Source organism: Hippocampus zosterae, chromosome 7, assembly GCF_025434085.1.
Source record: "Hippocampus zosterae strain Florida chromosome 7, ASM2543408v3, whole genome shotgun sequence".
In the NCBI taxonomy this organism is placed as follows: Eukaryota; Metazoa; Chordata; class Actinopteri; order Syngnathiformes; family Syngnathidae; genus Hippocampus; species Hippocampus zosterae.
This window is the reverse complement of record NC_067457.1, coordinates 1,436,514-1,450,904: the sequence shown is the minus strand read 5'-3', so window position 1 is coordinate 1,450,904 and position 14,391 is coordinate 1,436,514. Positions and strand designations below refer to the sequence as shown.

The 14,391-nt window shown below is 49.8% G+C and overlaps 5 protein-coding genes across 8 annotated transcripts; 2 read left to right on the top strand and 3 right to left on the bottom strand.

Annotated features, from left to right (window-relative positions):
- Nucleotides 1–145: 145 nt before the first annotated feature.
- Nucleotides 146–4,333, top strand: wdr24 (WD repeat domain 24). Of its 2 annotated transcripts, none has more exons than XM_052071362.1 (11): nucleotides 146–467; nucleotides 699–790; nucleotides 941–1,425; nucleotides 1,542–1,719; nucleotides 1,818–2,490; nucleotides 2,560–2,669; nucleotides 2,746–2,867; nucleotides 2,955–3,059; nucleotides 3,153–3,490; nucleotides 3,569–3,753; nucleotides 3,912–4,333. In XM_052071362.1, the coding sequence occupies exons 3-11, from the start codon at nucleotides 945–947 to the stop codon at nucleotides 4,096–4,098; spliced, it is 2,379 nt and encodes a 792-aa protein (XP_051927322.1). In that variant the 5' UTR covers nucleotides 146–467; nucleotides 699–790; nucleotides 941–944; the 3' UTR covers nucleotides 4,099–4,333. The 2 variants fall into 2 exon arrangements, with proteins under 2 accessions (XP_051927322.1, XP_051927323.1); XM_052071363.1 differs by having other exon boundaries at nucleotides 3,842–4,333.
- Nucleotides 4,334–4,894: 561 nt separating this feature from the next.
- On the bottom strand, nucleotides 4,895–8,864 carry anks3 (ankyrin repeat and sterile alpha motif domain containing 3). Its single transcript, XM_052071367.1, has 15 exons — nucleotides 8,393–8,864; nucleotides 8,050–8,248; nucleotides 7,840–7,961; nucleotides 7,671–7,752; nucleotides 7,302–7,419; nucleotides 7,046–7,189; nucleotides 6,850–6,975; nucleotides 6,661–6,770; nucleotides 6,446–6,589; nucleotides 6,252–6,376; nucleotides 5,998–6,139; nucleotides 5,668–5,908; nucleotides 5,540–5,611; nucleotides 5,379–5,470; nucleotides 4,895–5,304 (listed from the first exon to the last, which is right to left on the bottom strand). The coding sequence occupies exons 1-14, from the start codon at nucleotides 8,557–8,559 to the stop codon at nucleotides 5,388–5,390; spliced, it is 1,875 nt and encodes a 624-aa protein (XP_051927327.1). The 5' UTR covers nucleotides 8,560–8,864; the 3' UTR covers nucleotides 4,895–5,304; nucleotides 5,379–5,387.
- Nucleotides 8,865–8,925: 61 nt separating this feature from the next.
- c7h8orf33 (chromosome 7 C8orf33 homolog) lies at nucleotides 8,926–10,573 on the bottom strand. The gene is made up of 5 exons (XM_052071392.1): nucleotides 10,364–10,573; nucleotides 9,842–10,128; nucleotides 9,673–9,763; nucleotides 9,248–9,394; nucleotides 8,926–9,176 (listed from the first exon to the last, which is right to left on the bottom strand). Exons 2-5 carry the CDS (start codon nucleotides 10,040–10,042, stop codon nucleotides 8,986–8,988), a joined length of 630 nt encoding a protein of 209 aa, XP_051927352.1. The 5' UTR covers nucleotides 10,043–10,128; nucleotides 10,364–10,573; the 3' UTR covers nucleotides 8,926–8,985.
- Nucleotides 10,574–10,786: 213 nt separating this feature from the next.
- Nucleotides 10,787–12,545, top strand: h3f3d (H3 histone, family 3D). The gene is made up of 4 exons (XM_052071399.1): nucleotides 10,787–10,905; nucleotides 11,513–11,655; nucleotides 11,952–12,105; nucleotides 12,186–12,545. The coding sequence occupies exons 2-4, from the start codon at nucleotides 11,528–11,530 to the stop codon at nucleotides 12,312–12,314; spliced, it is 411 nt and encodes a 136-aa protein (XP_051927359.1). The 5' UTR covers nucleotides 10,787–10,905; nucleotides 11,513–11,527; the 3' UTR covers nucleotides 12,315–12,545.
- A 434-nt stretch (nucleotides 12,546–12,979) lies between these two features.
- Nucleotides 12,980–13,932, bottom strand: LOC127604393 (protein ccsmst1). 3 transcript variants are annotated; one of them, XM_052071396.1, is made up of 2 exons: nucleotides 13,721–13,932; nucleotides 12,980–13,407 (listed from the first exon to the last, which is right to left on the bottom strand). In XM_052071396.1, exons 1-2 carry the CDS (start codon nucleotides 13,804–13,806, stop codon nucleotides 13,053–13,055), a joined length of 441 nt encoding a protein of 146 aa, XP_051927356.1. In that variant the 5' UTR covers nucleotides 13,807–13,932; the 3' UTR covers nucleotides 12,980–13,052. The 3 variants fall into 3 exon arrangements, with proteins under 3 accessions (XP_051927356.1, XP_051927357.1, XP_051927358.1); XM_052071397.1 differs by having other exon boundaries at nucleotides 12,980–13,377; nucleotides 13,721–13,931; XM_052071398.1 differs by having other exon boundaries at nucleotides 12,980–13,374; nucleotides 13,721–13,927.
- Between the last annotated feature and the right edge of the window lie 459 nt (nucleotides 13,933–14,391).

Here is a 14,391-nt window from a genome sequence, read left to right as displayed (position 1 = left end):
TAACTCGAGAGTGATTTCGGAACCGAATATTGGGGAGCCATCCCAACAAAATTTTATAATGGGATAAAAACAGTCCGGATTTATCAGCGGGAGATTCTTCCCACCGAACTCACAAACCTAGTGAAAATATTTTGATAACGTTTCCGCGTGACTCGGACCGAACTCTCGCGAGAGTTTCTGCTATTATTTCCGGCAATGCGAGCAAATGATTGCTGAGCGTGTTTGCTGAGGTTTCATCGTGGCATTTTTTTCTTTTTGTTTCTCGTTCTTTGCTCTCATGCACCGAGGATAATTGAACAATTTCACAGTTCCGTTATTTTTTTTGCAGTGTTTGTGAGACCGAGTCAGGTCGCATGCGTTTGCTCGGTTTAGCTAGCCAGTATTAGCATCACATTCCAGCCACCTTTATGGCAATGCAAAGCCTTGAGCTATTTCCAGACACTGGACCTCAACCTCCAAACATGAAGGTAAGTGTGGGTCAGTGCTTTAACGGAGATACTAATTATAACAATGCGCCGAATAAACAACACAGACCACCAGGGGGTTGTCAACCTCTTAGGTGCAGATGAAATGAAAGCAGCCTAGTGAAAGGCAATCAGTGTATTAATCGTGCTCAACGTTGCCAAGATCGGGTGTCCGTGCATAGGTCGCAAGTTTGTTCCATACAGAACATTGTTTTGCTTTGTTTGTTGCGATAGAGCCTCCAGCAAGTTGCCTCTCATGGGAGAGCATGAAGTGGATTCTGAGCTGCTGCAAAAGTTGAAGGGGTCAGAGGTTCTTCACCAAGTTGGTATGCGTAGCATTATGGACTGTTTCAATAGAGATAGTGAGCCACATATTTTTGCACCACTTTATAAGGCTGGGTGGTATGGATGTTTAAAAAAAAAAGCAAAACAATGTCGGATTTCTTTGACAAAAGATTGACTTGTAGTTTGGCTAGGAACATGGAGAAGATGTCCCGGGTCACCACGGCCCTGAGCGGCAGCGCCATCAGCGGTCGAACCATGTTCTGCCATTTGGACGCCCCCGCCAACGCCATCAGCGTGTGCCGCGACGCCACGCAGGTGGTGGTGGCCGGCCGCAACATCTTCAAGATCTACGCGCTGGAGGAGGAGCAGTTTGCGGAGAAGCTGAACCTGCGCGTGGGCCGCAAGCCGTCGCTCAACCTCAGCTGCGCCGACGTCATGTGGCACCAGATGGAGGAGAACCTGCTGGCCACCGCCGCCACCAACGGCGCCGTGGTGACGTGGAACCTGGGCAAGCCGTCTCGCAACAAGCAGGACCAGCTGTTTACCGAGCACAAGCGCACGGTCAACAAGGTGTGCTTCCACCCCACCGAGGTTTACATGCTGCTGAGCGGCTCCCAGGACGGCTTCATGAAGTGCTTTGACCTGCGCAAGAAGGAGTCGGTTAGTACCTTCTCAGGTAAGTCGCAATCCAGCTAACGTGGGATGACGTTAACGTTAGCATGACAGCTAAAAGCTGATTTTTTTTCCAATTTTTTTACCCCCACTCTATGAATGTAACTTTTTGTCTTGAAGGTCAGTCGGAGAGCGTGCGGGACGTCCAGTTCAGCATGAAGGATTATTTCACCTTCGCCGCTTCTTTTGAGAACGGCAACGTCCAGCTGTGGGACATCCGACGGCCCGACCGCTACGAGCGAATGTTCACCGCCCACACGGGCCCCGTCTTCTGCTGCGACTGGCATCCCGACGACAGGTGCTTAGTTTTTTTTTTTGAAATGCATGGCAAGAGAAATGTACGGTCCCAATTGGAAATCCCAGCGCCATGTCAGTTTTGATGGACTTTCCTTTCAGGGGCTGGTTGGCCACAGGGGGCAGGGACAAAATGGTGAAGGTGTGGGACATGACCACAAACCGGGCCAAAGAGATCCACTGCGTGCAAACCATCGCCTCGGTGGCGCGAGTCAAGTGGCGTCCGGAGCGCAAGTTCCACCTGGCCACCTGCTCCATGATGGTGGATCACAACATTTACGTGTGGGACGTGCGCCGGCCGTTCATCCCCTTCGCCACCTTCGAGGAGCACAAGGACGTGACCACGGGCATCGTGTGGCGCCACCAGCACGAGCCTCACTTCCTGCTGTCGGGCTCCAAGGACAGCACGCTGTACCAGCACATGTTCAAGGACGCCACGCGGCCCGTGGACAAGGCCAACCCCGAGGGCCTGTGCTTCGGCCTCTTGGGCGACCTGGCCTTCGCCGCCAAGGGGAGTCTGATCAGCGGCGACGCCAACAGGAAGCCTTACCCCGGCGGCGACCGCCGCTACCCCATCTTCTTCTTCAAGAAGCCCGACCCCACCGAACACTTTGCGCACGTGTCCAGCGCCCTCAGCGTCTTCGAGACCGACTTGGACAGCAACCGCATGGACTGGTTCGTTCGGACGGCGCAACTCTACCTCCTCGGCGGCAAGCCCTTCGCCGAGCTGTGCGATCACAACGCCAAGGTGGCCCGCGAGCTCAAGAGGCCTCAGGTACGGCAACGCCGTCCGCGCCGCTACCGGCGGCTGAAAGTCATATTCCCATGGTCCGCCCGTCGGCAGGTATCCACCACCTGGACCATGCTGAGAATCATGTTCTCCGACCCGGCGAACATCACCGCGTCCGGTGCCAACCACCTCGGTAAAGTGGGCACCTTACCGCTCATGAACAGGTACTTCTGCGTTCAAAAGAATTCTGCTCGTATTAACTCATCGAGGCAACAACCACCAACAAGCGGGTGTGTTCAGCTTCAATTTGAAGGAGATGGGATCCGGCGCGGGGAATGAGAGCAGGCTGGATCGCAACAAAGGCGACACCAGACAGGACAACATCCACTTGGAACCTGAAAACATCAGCAATAACAACGAAGGTGAGGACATTTCAAAACAGCAGATTTTTATTTTTTTGGTTCATCAATACCAAAGTTTTCAAATTGTGCGGGATTTGAAAACTTCAGAAAACGAGGAGACGGAAGGCAGCGAGGGACAAGCCGACTACATGTTTGGTGACGCCGAGCTGGATGACGACGATCTTTATCCCATGGAACACGACAACCCGACAGGTCGGTCAAACTTTTCGCCTCGGTGGCCAAGTTGAGAAGCTTGAAACCGGGGACGCCCTCAACCGGGTCTGTCGGATCCCCCCCCCCCCGCAGAGGAGCAGGAGTGCACGCTCCCCCAGGAGGCCTTCCAGCTGCGCCACGACATCCTGGACAACCCGTCGGCCCCCGAGCACCTTCAGCAGGACAAGGCCGACTCGCCGCACGTCAGCGGCAACGAGGCGGAAGTCACGTGCCTGACGCCCATGGAGTCCTTCTCGCTCATCTCCATCTCGCAGCCGCTCTTCACGCCCGACCTGCCCGCCAGCTTCTTCTGCCCCATCGTGCGCGAGATGCTCAGCTACTACGCCGAGAAGGGCGACGTGCAGATGGCCGTGTCGGTGCTCATCGTCTTGGGGGAGCGCATTCGCAAAGAGATCGACGACCTGACGCAGGTAAGGTCGCAATGCTCTTCCGGCTTTGCGGCGGCGAAACGGCCCCGCCGACGGCTTTGAATCCGCTTTGCCGTTTAGGAGCACTGGTACACGTCCTACATCGACCTGCTGCAGCGCTTCGAGTTGTGGAACGTGTCCAACGAGGTGATCAAGCTGAGCACGTGCGGCGCCATCACCTGCCTGAATCAGACCTCCACCACGCTGCACATCAACTGCAGCAACTGCAAGCGGCCCATGAGCAACAGGGGCTGGATTTGCGACAGGTACGACCCGCCGCAAACGCCTCATCGTCCGTCGCCGCGCACCGGGCGCGCCTTTTGCGACGGGAGCGTGTTGATGTGTGTCGCGTAGGTGCCGGCAGTGTGCCAGCGTGTGCGCGGTGTGCCACCACGTGGTCAAGGGTCTCTTCGTGTGGTGTCAGGGCTGCAGTCACGGCGGCCACCTGGAGCACGTCATCAACTGGCTCAAGAGCAGCCCGCACTGCCCCGCGGGGTGCGGACATTTGTGTGAGTACACCTGAGCTCGCCGCTGACGGGAAGGGGGGGGGCACAAACGACTACGACCTCACCCTTCCTCGATTTGGCGGCGCCGGCTGCCTTTCACCTTAAGACTGAAGAAGCAACAATCAAAACGGAATCACACTTGTACTTGAATGTGCGGATTTGTATAGAAAACACAAGTGATTGAAGAAGACTTTTTTTTTTTTTTTACATCCAGTTTTTTGGGTTTTTTTTTTTTCTTCCCGCAAAGTCCCTTTGTGTGTGGGCAGAGCACAATCAACGCACGGTGCCGTCGGCAATCGCGTCTTTCTATGCAACTAAGCAATACACGTTGAATGGAAAACTGGAATTTGTCGTCTTTTGATTTGGATTCTGAGATTTTCAAAATGGACCAATTGGAAGACTTGCTCGTAGATGAGGTGTGTGTGTGTGTCAGTAATTCATGCTGATTTAATATACTGCATTTTTAAAATATATATACAGATATTTGCATTTTACGAAAATGTATTTATTTAAATTATTAGCCATGAATCTACAGTATTTGATCAAATGAAAACTGTCAAATGCTTCTCTATTTTCTATTGGAAGTATGAAATACATGAAAGAAAATGACAATCCCCAAAACATAGTTTTTTTTTACATGATAACTTGATGTTGAATATTTTATTCATAATTAACCCCCCCCCCAAAAAAAAACAAGAGCGAAAATGGCGAAAAGAATGCTCAATGAAGTAAATTGTGAAGTAAATCCCTCTCGCTCGCTCAGGTCCTCATCCTTCCTCCACCTTTTTCTGCCCGTCTCAGTCCAATGGGGTGCGGAGCCTTCAGTCGCTCTGCCCCCAAACTCTGGAACTCACTTCCTCCCAACATTCCTAATATTGACTCTTTCCTTATTCAAAACCCACCTATTCAGGCTTGCTTACCCGCCGTAAATCTTTCTTTCTTTCTTATTTTCTCTGTGTTTTACGACTGGCCTTGGCTGTACAGTGTCCTTGAGTGTTGTGAAAGGCGCTTAGAAATGTGATGTATTATAATTATTATTATTATTATAAATCCTCGGCAGGCGGGAATAGAGAACAGAGTTGGGTCCCTTGCCCAGTGCTGCTCAAGAAACCATTTCACAGCATTTGTGCACGCGACCCGCCGTCGAGAAGCATGCCGAACAACACGGGCATGTGAGGGTCACGCGTATGCCCCCCCCCGACCCCCCCGTTTCTCTCCCGCCTGCTTGTCTTGGAGCCCCTGGGGCATCGGACATGGCGTTGACATCGTTCGGGGTGGTCATCTCACCCGCCGTCATGACTGCAGAAGCCACTGCGACGGACAAAGTGTTGAATGAGCACGGCGGAGGCCGTGTTTTTCGAGACTTTCTTCGTGCCTCTACCCACCTGCAAAGATTACGGCCTTTCCCAGCTGTCCGCCACTTTTTCCGGAGCGCTCAGCCGCCTCAGACTCTGAAGCACGGTTTGTAAAGTCTCGGCTGTCGGAAGAAAACAAGCGGCATCAGACGCCGGCGCGTCGGCGTCGCTGGTTTGCCCGAGCGCCTTACCCAGTTCCTCCTCGTAGGCGTCGAGTTTCTTCACGAGCTCGGATGCGCCGGAGTTTGTCGCAAAGCCGGCGGCTACAAGATAAAAAGATGGTCAGGCTGGTAAAAATCCCCAAACGAACGTCTTGTACTGATGTTGGCGCAAGCCGGCTGACTTTTGGTGCCGTTCAACAAGGCGAGCAGTTGCGAGCGACACGCTCGGGCCCGGGCCAAGGTGGCGCTCATGTCCTGGGTCAGCCGGTGGTTCTCGACCAGCTGGCCGTGCACCCTCCTCCAGGCCGTCTTGTCCTCCATCAGGCATCCCTCCATCACAGCGCGCAGCTCCTTCTCTTGCGACACCTGACTCTGCAGGGCCTCCACTTCCTCGCAGCGCTGACGCGGACCACAAGCGAGGACGGACGGGGTGAGTGGACCGAGTCCCAAAGACCCTCCCCCTTCCAATGTGCAGTAATGCGCGTTACCTTGTGCAGCTGAATGGCCATCTCCTGCATCTCAGCCTCCAGCTGGTCGGCGTACGACTGCTCCAGTGCGTCGCTGGGCGGTCGGGCGCTGCTGTGCCATCTGGCGATGGCGGAGGTCATCTTGCGCTTCGGCCCAAACAGCCTGGAAAGTCCCCACAGGCTTTTTTTCATTGTTGCCCTTAAGTCCAACCTTGATAAGCAAAATATTTGCGTGGAATAAACGGCTTCTTGTTAAAAAATGAGCAGGCCCTTACGTGATGCCAATTTCCTTCAGGTCGTTCTCCGTCAGGGTGAGAAAAATGCGTAGATCGATGTCTTGCTCCTCAAGTAGAGGCAGGTACTTTGAGAAGCCCAGCTGTTCCAAGAACTCTGCCAAATCCTACAAAGTCTGACATTTTTTTTTTCCCGCCATACGCAAAGCAGAACACAAAATACGAGGCGGACTTGCCTTTGGACCGCTGTAGGAGGCGGCGACATCGGCGCCCGGAGCTGCGCCGTGAAGCGCGTCGTTGCCGGCGTGGCGACTTTTCCCTTTGGCGTGATGCGTCTTGGCGACTCGGCGCGAGCTACTCTTTTGGCCCTGGTCCGAGTCCTGCGGCGGCGCCAGCGAGAGAAAGAGGAGGTGACGGCGGTCGCCGATGGCTTCTTTTTGCGTCGGCTCACCTCGTTGCTCTCCACGGAGCCTTCCCAGCCCATCAGGTGAGGCAAACCTTCGCTGCTGCTGCCGCTGCTTCTCATGGTGGGCATGTCGTGGTCAAAGAAGGGACTTTCGTCTGCACACACGGCGGCCGTCTTGTTTTCACGCAGCGCTCGGATTACGGCGAGATTACAGACGCGAGGTCGTTCGTTGACCTCGGCTGCCGTTGCTCTGCCCGTCCAGCTCGTTGATGGGCGAGGTCACGTCGCGGTGGCGGATGCCGTCGCTCCGTTCGTCCGCGCCGCCGAAGGTCGCGTAGCCGGCCGGCGTGCCGCGAGGCTCTGGCAATCGGAAAACACAATGGCAGCGCGCAGTGGAAGGGGGCGTCACGGTCGGAAGAGCGGCGTTTACCGCTTGGCGCGCCGACTCGGAACTTGGCGATGGCCTGGGGTCCGTCGTGGATGCTGGCGCCTTTGGCTCGGCCGCCGCGGCCGGCCCGCGGCCTGGGCGGGGCGCTGTCCGAATCCTCGGAGGAGCTGAGGTCCTGGAAAAGTCCTGCCGGGCGCCGGCGGGCAAACGTCAACTCGCGAGCTTCGTCGCGTTCCGTCAGCGGCTTGAAAGCGGCATATCGGTGGCATCTCGGATCGGACGGAAGGCGCCGACGTACCCGCTTTGTTCCTCGGACAGCGCGAGTCAATGAGGCTGGCTATTTTGGTGTAGCCGTACAACATGGCCAGGCCTCGGGCCGTCTCGCCTTTGGCGTTGCGCTCGTCTGCTTTCACCTTCTGTCCGCGCCGTCAACAAACATGAGAACAATTTGTCGGGATTTAATCGCCATTACTTTTTAAGGTTGACTTTTTTTGTGTGTGTGTAGACGTAGTCATGCTCATCCTCTGCTTCTCAGTACTTGGAACAGAACTTTTTTTTTTCCTTGCTCATAATGTATCTACATTTCAGCTGCGAATCCAAAGACAAAAAGAGGCCAACGAGAATCCCGGCGGGACGAGCGCGCAGTTCGACGACACGAGGTCCTCACGTGATCCAGCAGGTACTGAACGATGATTTCGTGTCCGGAAGCGGCAGCCTCCATCAGGGGAGTAAATCCGGACCCAGGCTCCCTGCGGGAGAGGAAAACTGTGAACCGTGAACCAACAACCGTGTCATTGCGGTAGGTCATTTCACAAAAGATTGTTTTTTATTTTTACCTCACGTTGGCATTGGCATTGTTATCCAGCAAAAACTTCACCATCTGCTGGTGTCCTGCGCTGGTACAATGGAACAAAGCCGTCCAGCCCCGACGGTCTTTCACCTCCAACTCGGCGCCTTGCTTTTGGAATCGAAAGGAACATGTTTTGACTGGCAGCTAAAAAGAAACACATTCAAGGCATTCCTCAACGGAATTGTCGTCGTCGTACGTGGAGCAGAAAGTAGGCGATGCTTTCGTTCCCGCAGCTGGCGGCCAGCATCAGGGGGGTCTGTCCTTTGGCGGTGGTGGCGTTGACGTTCACGCCAACCTCCAGGAGGAGGTTGGCGATGTTGTCGTGGCCAATGTACGAAGCGTACATCAGGGGCGTCCATCCTCCCGCGTTCTTCCCGTTCAGGTCCACCTCACGCCTGGGGAAACACAACCGATGCTTATATTTGGTTGGCTTTCGGATCAGCTGGGGTCATTGAAAAATCCCCCCCTATAAGCATCCACAAACTTTGAGATGCCCTGGGCGACAAAAACGATCAAGCAGCAGAGGCGATGGTGTGCACCTTTGGATGCATTCTGCCACCACGTCGTACTGCCCAATGGAGCAGGCGGTGTGCAGGTCCAGGGGGACGTCCAGCTCCTCGGCGCTCACTGGGGACTCTCCCAGCCACAGGGACAGACTCACGCCGAGCTGCTCGGATTCGCTGGCCTCGTCGCTGAGCTCCGACATTGTCGTCCTCTTCGTCACTTTTTTTCCCCCCAAAGACGAGTATTTTGAAATTCACCGCAAGAGTGTTGGACAGCAAGTTAGCTCCTCGGGCTAGCTTCAACTTTGAAAACGGACAGTTGGTCACCTAATCGCTGACGAATTAGCTATTCAGGGGTCCAACTTTAGACTCAGCCATGTCAAGTAATGACCAAAATATGAAGATACATATTTATATTTGTTGATTTTGTTTCTCACGGCAATAGATTTTTTTTCCTCATCGTTTCAAGTAGTGTTGATGGGCGTACCGAAACTCCGCCTTTTCCGGTTTTCTCACCGGAAGTAACAAAGTCGAAATATTGGGAAGAAGCCTTCAAAACAAAACACAAATACATTCAAATGTATATTTTTTTTCACTTATTAATCCAACATTTTGTCACCAATCCAAAATTACAAAAAGTTGAAGCGAAACTCCTCATTTGATGCAGCGCACGTAAAGGCAGATGTTTCTGGACCAGTCTCCGCGTTTGCATTGTGAGCTCCAGTTGGCGTCTGGTTCTTCCCTTTGGCTTGAGCTCTCCGATGGAAAAACGATTTTTTAGGTGACTCCGACTTTACTTTGATCTGAGCAGATGTAACTTCTGTAAAGAAAGAGGGTGGGGAATAATTATGTCGTGACACACAAAGATCTCCCGACAGAACTAACGCCCACCATTCTGGATGAGTTTGAACTGTTTGCTCTTCTCTTCTTCCATTTTCTTTCTGTAGTCTCCCGCCATGGCCCGCATCACCTGCCGCTTCTTAACCAGAGGAGCTTTGGAGCTGTGGAGTGTTTTGAGTGCATGAGACGCGTCCTCTCCTGCAGGGAAAATAAACACGAAATGATTGTCACATGCTCGTGTTTGTCATTGATTGAAATGGTAGGACAACATCTTCCCAAAAGCTTCCTCAAAGATGCTCGTGCCATGAGTGATGGGAATAACTCCAACCTTTAGCAGATGAATCAGATTGGGGGGAAAAATAAATGCATTGAAAATGGGATGTTATTTCAAATTTAGAGTGCATAAAATGTACATTTTTTTTAGCTCACACATAAAGAGCCATTGTGTGAAACGGCGAAATATATCCAATACGAACTCTGCTTTGGAGTGGCCTTCTGCGACTTCAATCCCAGCTCCAGCTGCTCAATACACCAGTCCAATTGCCTTTTAAATTGCTCTTCTGCACTCTGAAACACAGAGCCACATCAAGTCAATCAAATGATTGGTGACTAAGAGCAATGTGAAAATGTTCAACAAACACGAACCAGCTCTGTCTTCTCGCCCCCTTGACTCTCTTCGTTTTCACTTGTTTCCCTGGGCGCCTGGGTTGCTTTTTGCTTGGCAGATTTCTTTTTTTTCTTTGTTTTTGATTGGGCGGGTTGTTCAAGTGGTGAGCTGACCTCTGGCACAGTGGAAGAACTGTCATCTTGGATGCAGCCAACAACTCCTGGGGTCTCTGCTGCCATGTCTCCGCATACGTCAGGGTTGAGGTTTCATCGACTTCCAGTATTTATGAATAAAGGTGTTTTTTTCTTTTTAGGTGAAGTTGTAACTGTGAGTTCAAAAGTGACAATGTTTTACCATCTGTTTAATGTAAACACATACTGTACATGCATTTGTCTTCAATACTTGCACAAAACGAAATTACACATTCTATTACATTACAAAGACACGCGTGTCGCATGTGACTGCAAGTACCTGCAGGGAAATGTTGACTAAAATTCAATCACACACACATAAATGCTATTTTAAAACGTCCATATTTTTTCATTCCGGCCGTAACTTACCACGGGCGTCACGCCAAACAACGTCCGTCAAGGAACATTGGTGCAACGTAAAATGTGTTCCGCCTGGATCATCTTTAGGTGACATAAATAAATGTTGCGACCACCAATCCGAAGATTTTGGAACAGTCATCAAACTCGCGCGTCTACCTACTTCTTCGTGTGCATTTTCCCATAAATAGTTGGGATTTGAATACAGGTCGGCGTGAATTTAATTTAAAATAACAGAAATGAATCAAGAAAGAATGGGATCTGCCGATTGAGTTTTGATAAGAAAGTGCACATTTTTTAGGAGTTTTCACTTAGTGCATGAAATTGTATCGTTTTAATAAAACACGTTCACATTAAATCAAAGGAGACGTTTTGAGGGCAAGCTGAAACATCATTTCAGCCAATCGTATTTCGACTACTTGCCTTTGAGCCAATCGCTGAGGTTTAAAGGCGGGTACTATGATGCTATAAATTCTATCGTGGTCGTTGCGATGCGGCAGTCAACCAACGTCAGCGAAGACAGAGGTGTTCCGTTTCGCGGAAGGAAGTCAAACGTAAGTTATCATTCAGACTGCTCTTTTTTGTTGAAAAAAAATATTGCGTTATCATTTGTAATGCTTTGTTAACGTGAGACACGATTTAATTGTCTCTTTTTCAAGTTAGTGTCCTAAACTAATTCGGTGTGTGTGTGTGTCCATTGTCAACAATGGTGCGCGCCATAGCAAGTAGCAAGGAAGCTAATGCTACCTTTTTAAAAAGCAAATTAAAACAATTGTGAACTTACTTTTTCCTCTGGAAGACTAGAAGCTTAGTTTTGGACTGAAGTTGCGTATGAGGAAGGGTGAACTTTTGAATAAAGGCACACTTAACCCGCACAACGCCGCATGGCGCCATTTTGCTCACTTGAAAACGAAACGTTAGCCTTTGCCGTGGAAGGAACGTGCGTGACTGCTTATAATGGCGCCTTGCATTTACGAGCTTAACCCACATTTACTTTTGATTGCCTTTTATGGGCTCATGAATGTTGTTGCGTATTTACGAACCCTGTTTTCGCGGTTATTTTGGGTAGAGTGAACACAGTGGCTTAGTTGGCGCCTTTATTCTTGGTCTGAAATCATTTTGGTCTAACTAGATTGTTTTATTGCCTTCATTTTGTTCAAGTCAACCCAGTGACTCATGGCTCGTACCAAGCAGACCGCTCGTAAATCCACCGGTGGAAAGGCTCCCAGGAAGCAGCTGGCCACAAAGGCCGCCAGGAAGAGCGCGCCATCCACCGGTGGAGTCAAAAAGCCCCACAGATATAGGTAGGAAGCCCCCTCTTTTATTAAACACCATCAAGGGTGACTATGGAAGCTCTTTTGCGGTTAAGAATTATTATAAAATAGCTATGTGATTTACTATTAAGTTGCCCTTTATTAAATGCCTCCTCCTGCTTCCATATAGTCTGGATTTGACTGTAGGTGTTAATCTAAAATGTAATAGTCCTATTGTGATGGAGTCCAAGAAGAAAGTATAATTTTGTTTGTGATGTGCCTGTTGGTTTAGCCCATTTGTGAGCGATTTCCTGTAGTTTTTTTTTAAGTTTATTCTTCTTTCCCAGGCCTGGTACTGTTGCCCTGCGTGAGATCCGTCGGTACCAGAAGTCCACCGAGCTGCTCATCAGGAAGCTTCCTTTCCAGCGTCTGGTCAGGGAGATTGCACAGGATTTCAAGACCGACTTGCGATTCCAGAGCGCGGCCATTGGAGCCCTGCAGGTTAGTTTTTTAAAAATGATCCATCAGATTTTGGAAGGCGGGGACAGTTCAGTCTTGACAGTTTTTATTTCTCATTTCAGGAGGCCAGCGAGGCTTACTTGGTCGGTCTGTTTGAAGACACCAACCTGTGCGCCATCCACGCTAAGAGGGTGACTATCATGCCCAAGGACATCCAACTGGCCAGGCGAATCAGGGGGGAGCGTGCCTAATATATTTTTTAAATCGTTGGGGGAGGGGCACTGGTTTTGTAAATTATGAACTGTTATCGGTGTCATTTTTTTTTAACTTTCTGTCATTCACAACAGTAGTGCTTCATACTCATGAGATGCTTTGGAATCCTACTCTGTAAACTCATTTCTCCTTTTTTTTCTCTTCTTGGTAATCCTGTGTGTGCATGCCATAGGGTTTTCTTCCTGTAAATAAACTTTCCACTACCTCAACTGGAGTCTTTGGATTATGTTCTTGGAGCAGTTAAAAGTGGGTGCAAATTGTAGTCTTCAAAGTAAATGTTTATATCGTGCTGGAGGTGTACTTCAGTTTGGGACGGCTTTGGTCCTGTCAAGCGAGAAGGATGTGACTGGCTCAACAAGCCATTTCAAGCAATCTATAAATATGTGGCAATGAAGTCACAATTTTACATCCAGTCAAGGCAATGAGATGGAGTCTCTGAGCACACTGCATTTTGGCAACACCGACCTTTAATTTGAAGTATACATTTTGAAATAGCAAACCTTGGAAGTTATTTTGCCTTTATCAATGGTCATATACTGATCCGTACTGGCAATACGTAATAGTAGCAATGCGACAAGCATTCATGCTGATCAATCTGATTTTTTTTCCTCATATGAAGTCACTTTCCCTAAAAGGTTGACAGGTTTTAAGTCCACATTGGTGGTTGCCATTTGTCCCGGTTGCTATTGTAAGACAGTGTACACACATTCCAAATGTCATTTCTTTTCCTCGTTTTCTTGATTGGAGAGCAATCCGGGTAAATGCTGGTAAAGTTCTTTGTCCAACCGCTCATCAATGTCCGACTCATCCCTCAAGGCGCACCACAGCAGGAAGGCCACGGCGATGACACTGAGGGGGACCACTTTCCACAAGGGGCGTTGGTGCTGGCTCCCCATGGAGCGCTCCACCTTCCACGCCCTGTGACTGGCCTTGCTGGTGGAGAAGCGGATGGGCTCAGTAGTCGTCTCCTCCTGGACATCTTGTCCAGGTTTATTCGGCTTGGTGAGCAAATGATGGCTCACGGTAAGAGGCCGCACACTGCTGACAAAAACGTGATTTGATGATAGATGTCTACATGGAAAAACCATAGAAGTGACCATCCTTGAACAACGAGTTTTCTGACAAACGACGATTATTTGTGCAAATGTCAGCATTCTTTTTGGCTGTATGCCCCCTTTCTTACACACGCACGACCACTATAGCTGTCCTAGACTTGAGGTCAGGGTTGCTGAGGACAAATAGCAGTTTCTGATGGGCTGAAAGACACCATCTCCGTGCATAATCTCTTAGGTGTAAGAACACAGTACAGTGTGGGCTTATTCTAAAATACACGATAACATCCAGCTGTTCATAAGACTTCATCAAATATTATGATAGCACTCACCTCATGCTCGCATTAATGTGACGACCTAACATTGACGTCCCACGACTGAAAGTTCTGCTATTCAAAACTGTGAAAACGTGAGCCATTGTAGCATACGGCGTGTGCAAATGATCATTTTAGGACGCAGAGGTCGATAAAAGCGAACCGTTTGCGTATCCTTACCACAGAGTTCATGTAATAAAGTTGTACGACCGAGATATCATTCCGACACCAAACAACGCATCGCCTCACAATGATTCCCTCCTACCGCGGATCCGGAACACTCATCTTTAGTTTTATTTTAAAGCTTTTTTTGTTTTGAATCATACAATGGTACATAAACGGAGGAGTTTTCTTTTTATTTTATTTTTCTTCTGATTGTAAAACCCCCTATGGGTTTAAAACATTCGATTTTTCTTCATTTTGTATGGTGCGCTTTAGCCTCTGTTTTTATACCATATTTGGGGAAACAATTGTCATAATATTCGAGATGTCGTTCTTATGGATGTGTCGCTTGGAAAGTATGACGTGAAATATGTGTGTTTTATTACAAAATATTTCAGAGAAGCCCGGTATCCGAACGGGATTTGCATTCTCACATAGTCTTGTGTTGTACTTGAACGTCTCGCAAATATCGCCCAATCACAGGACCGTAATTTCAATCGTAATTTAATTCATATTTCTGCAGTGCA

Bases quoted from the DNA above. Each gene is read 5' to 3' on its own strand.
- wdr24 (XM_052071362.1), top strand. From the start codon at position 945: ATGGAGAAGATGTCCCGGGTCACCACGGCCCTGAGCGGCAGCGCCATC. The intron at 3,060-3,152 runs GTCGGTCAAACT...CCCCCCCCGCAG, and splicing joins GGAACACGACAACCCGACAG to AGGAGCAGGAGTGCACGCTC. The intron at 3,491-3,568 runs GTAAGGTCGCAA...TTTGCCGTTTAG, and splicing joins AGATCGACGACCTGACGCAG to GAGCACTGGTACACGTCCTA.
- anks3 (XM_052071367.1), bottom strand. From the start codon at position 8,559: ATGTCGGAGCTCAGCGACGAGGCCAGCGAATCCGAGCAGCTCGGCGTG. The intron at 6,771-6,849 runs GTCAACGAACGA...CCGTGTGTGCAG, and splicing joins GCAGAGCAACGGCAGCCGAG to ACGAAAGTCCCTTCTTTGAC. The intron at 5,471-5,539 runs GTAAGGCGCTCG...TTCTTCCGACAG, and splicing joins CGCCTACGAGGAGGAACTGG to CCGAGACTTTACAAACCGTG.
- c7h8orf33 (XM_052071392.1), bottom strand. From the start codon at position 10,042: ATGGCAGCAGAGACCCCAGGAGTTGTTGGCTGCATCCAAGATGACAGT. The intron at 9,764-9,841 runs GTTCGTGTTTGT...TCTGTGTTTCAG, and splicing joins GGGGCGAGAAGACAGAGCTG to AGTGCAGAAGAGCAATTTAA. The intron at 9,395-9,672 runs GTTCGTATTGGA...TTTTCCCTGCAG, and splicing joins GAAGGCCACTCCAAAGCAGA to GAGAGGACGCGTCTCATGCA.
- h3f3d (XM_052071399.1), top strand. From the start codon at position 11,528: ATGGCTCGTACCAAGCAGACCGCTCGTAAATCCACCGGTGGAAAGGCT. The intron at 11,656-11,951 runs GTAGGAAGCCCC...CTTCTTTCCCAG, and splicing joins AAAAAGCCCCACAGATATAG to GCCTGGTACTGTTGCCCTGC. The intron at 12,106-12,185 runs GTTAGTTTTTTA...TTCTCATTTCAG, and splicing joins CGGCCATTGGAGCCCTGCAG to GAGGCCAGCGAGGCTTACTT.
- LOC127604393 (XM_052071396.1), bottom strand. From the start codon at position 13,806: ATGGCTCACGTTTTCACAGTTTTGAATAGCAGAACTTTCAGTCGTGGG. The intron at 13,408-13,720 runs GTGAGTGCTATC...TTTTCCATGTAG, and splicing joins CACATTAATGCGAGCATGAG to ACATCTATCATCAAATCACG.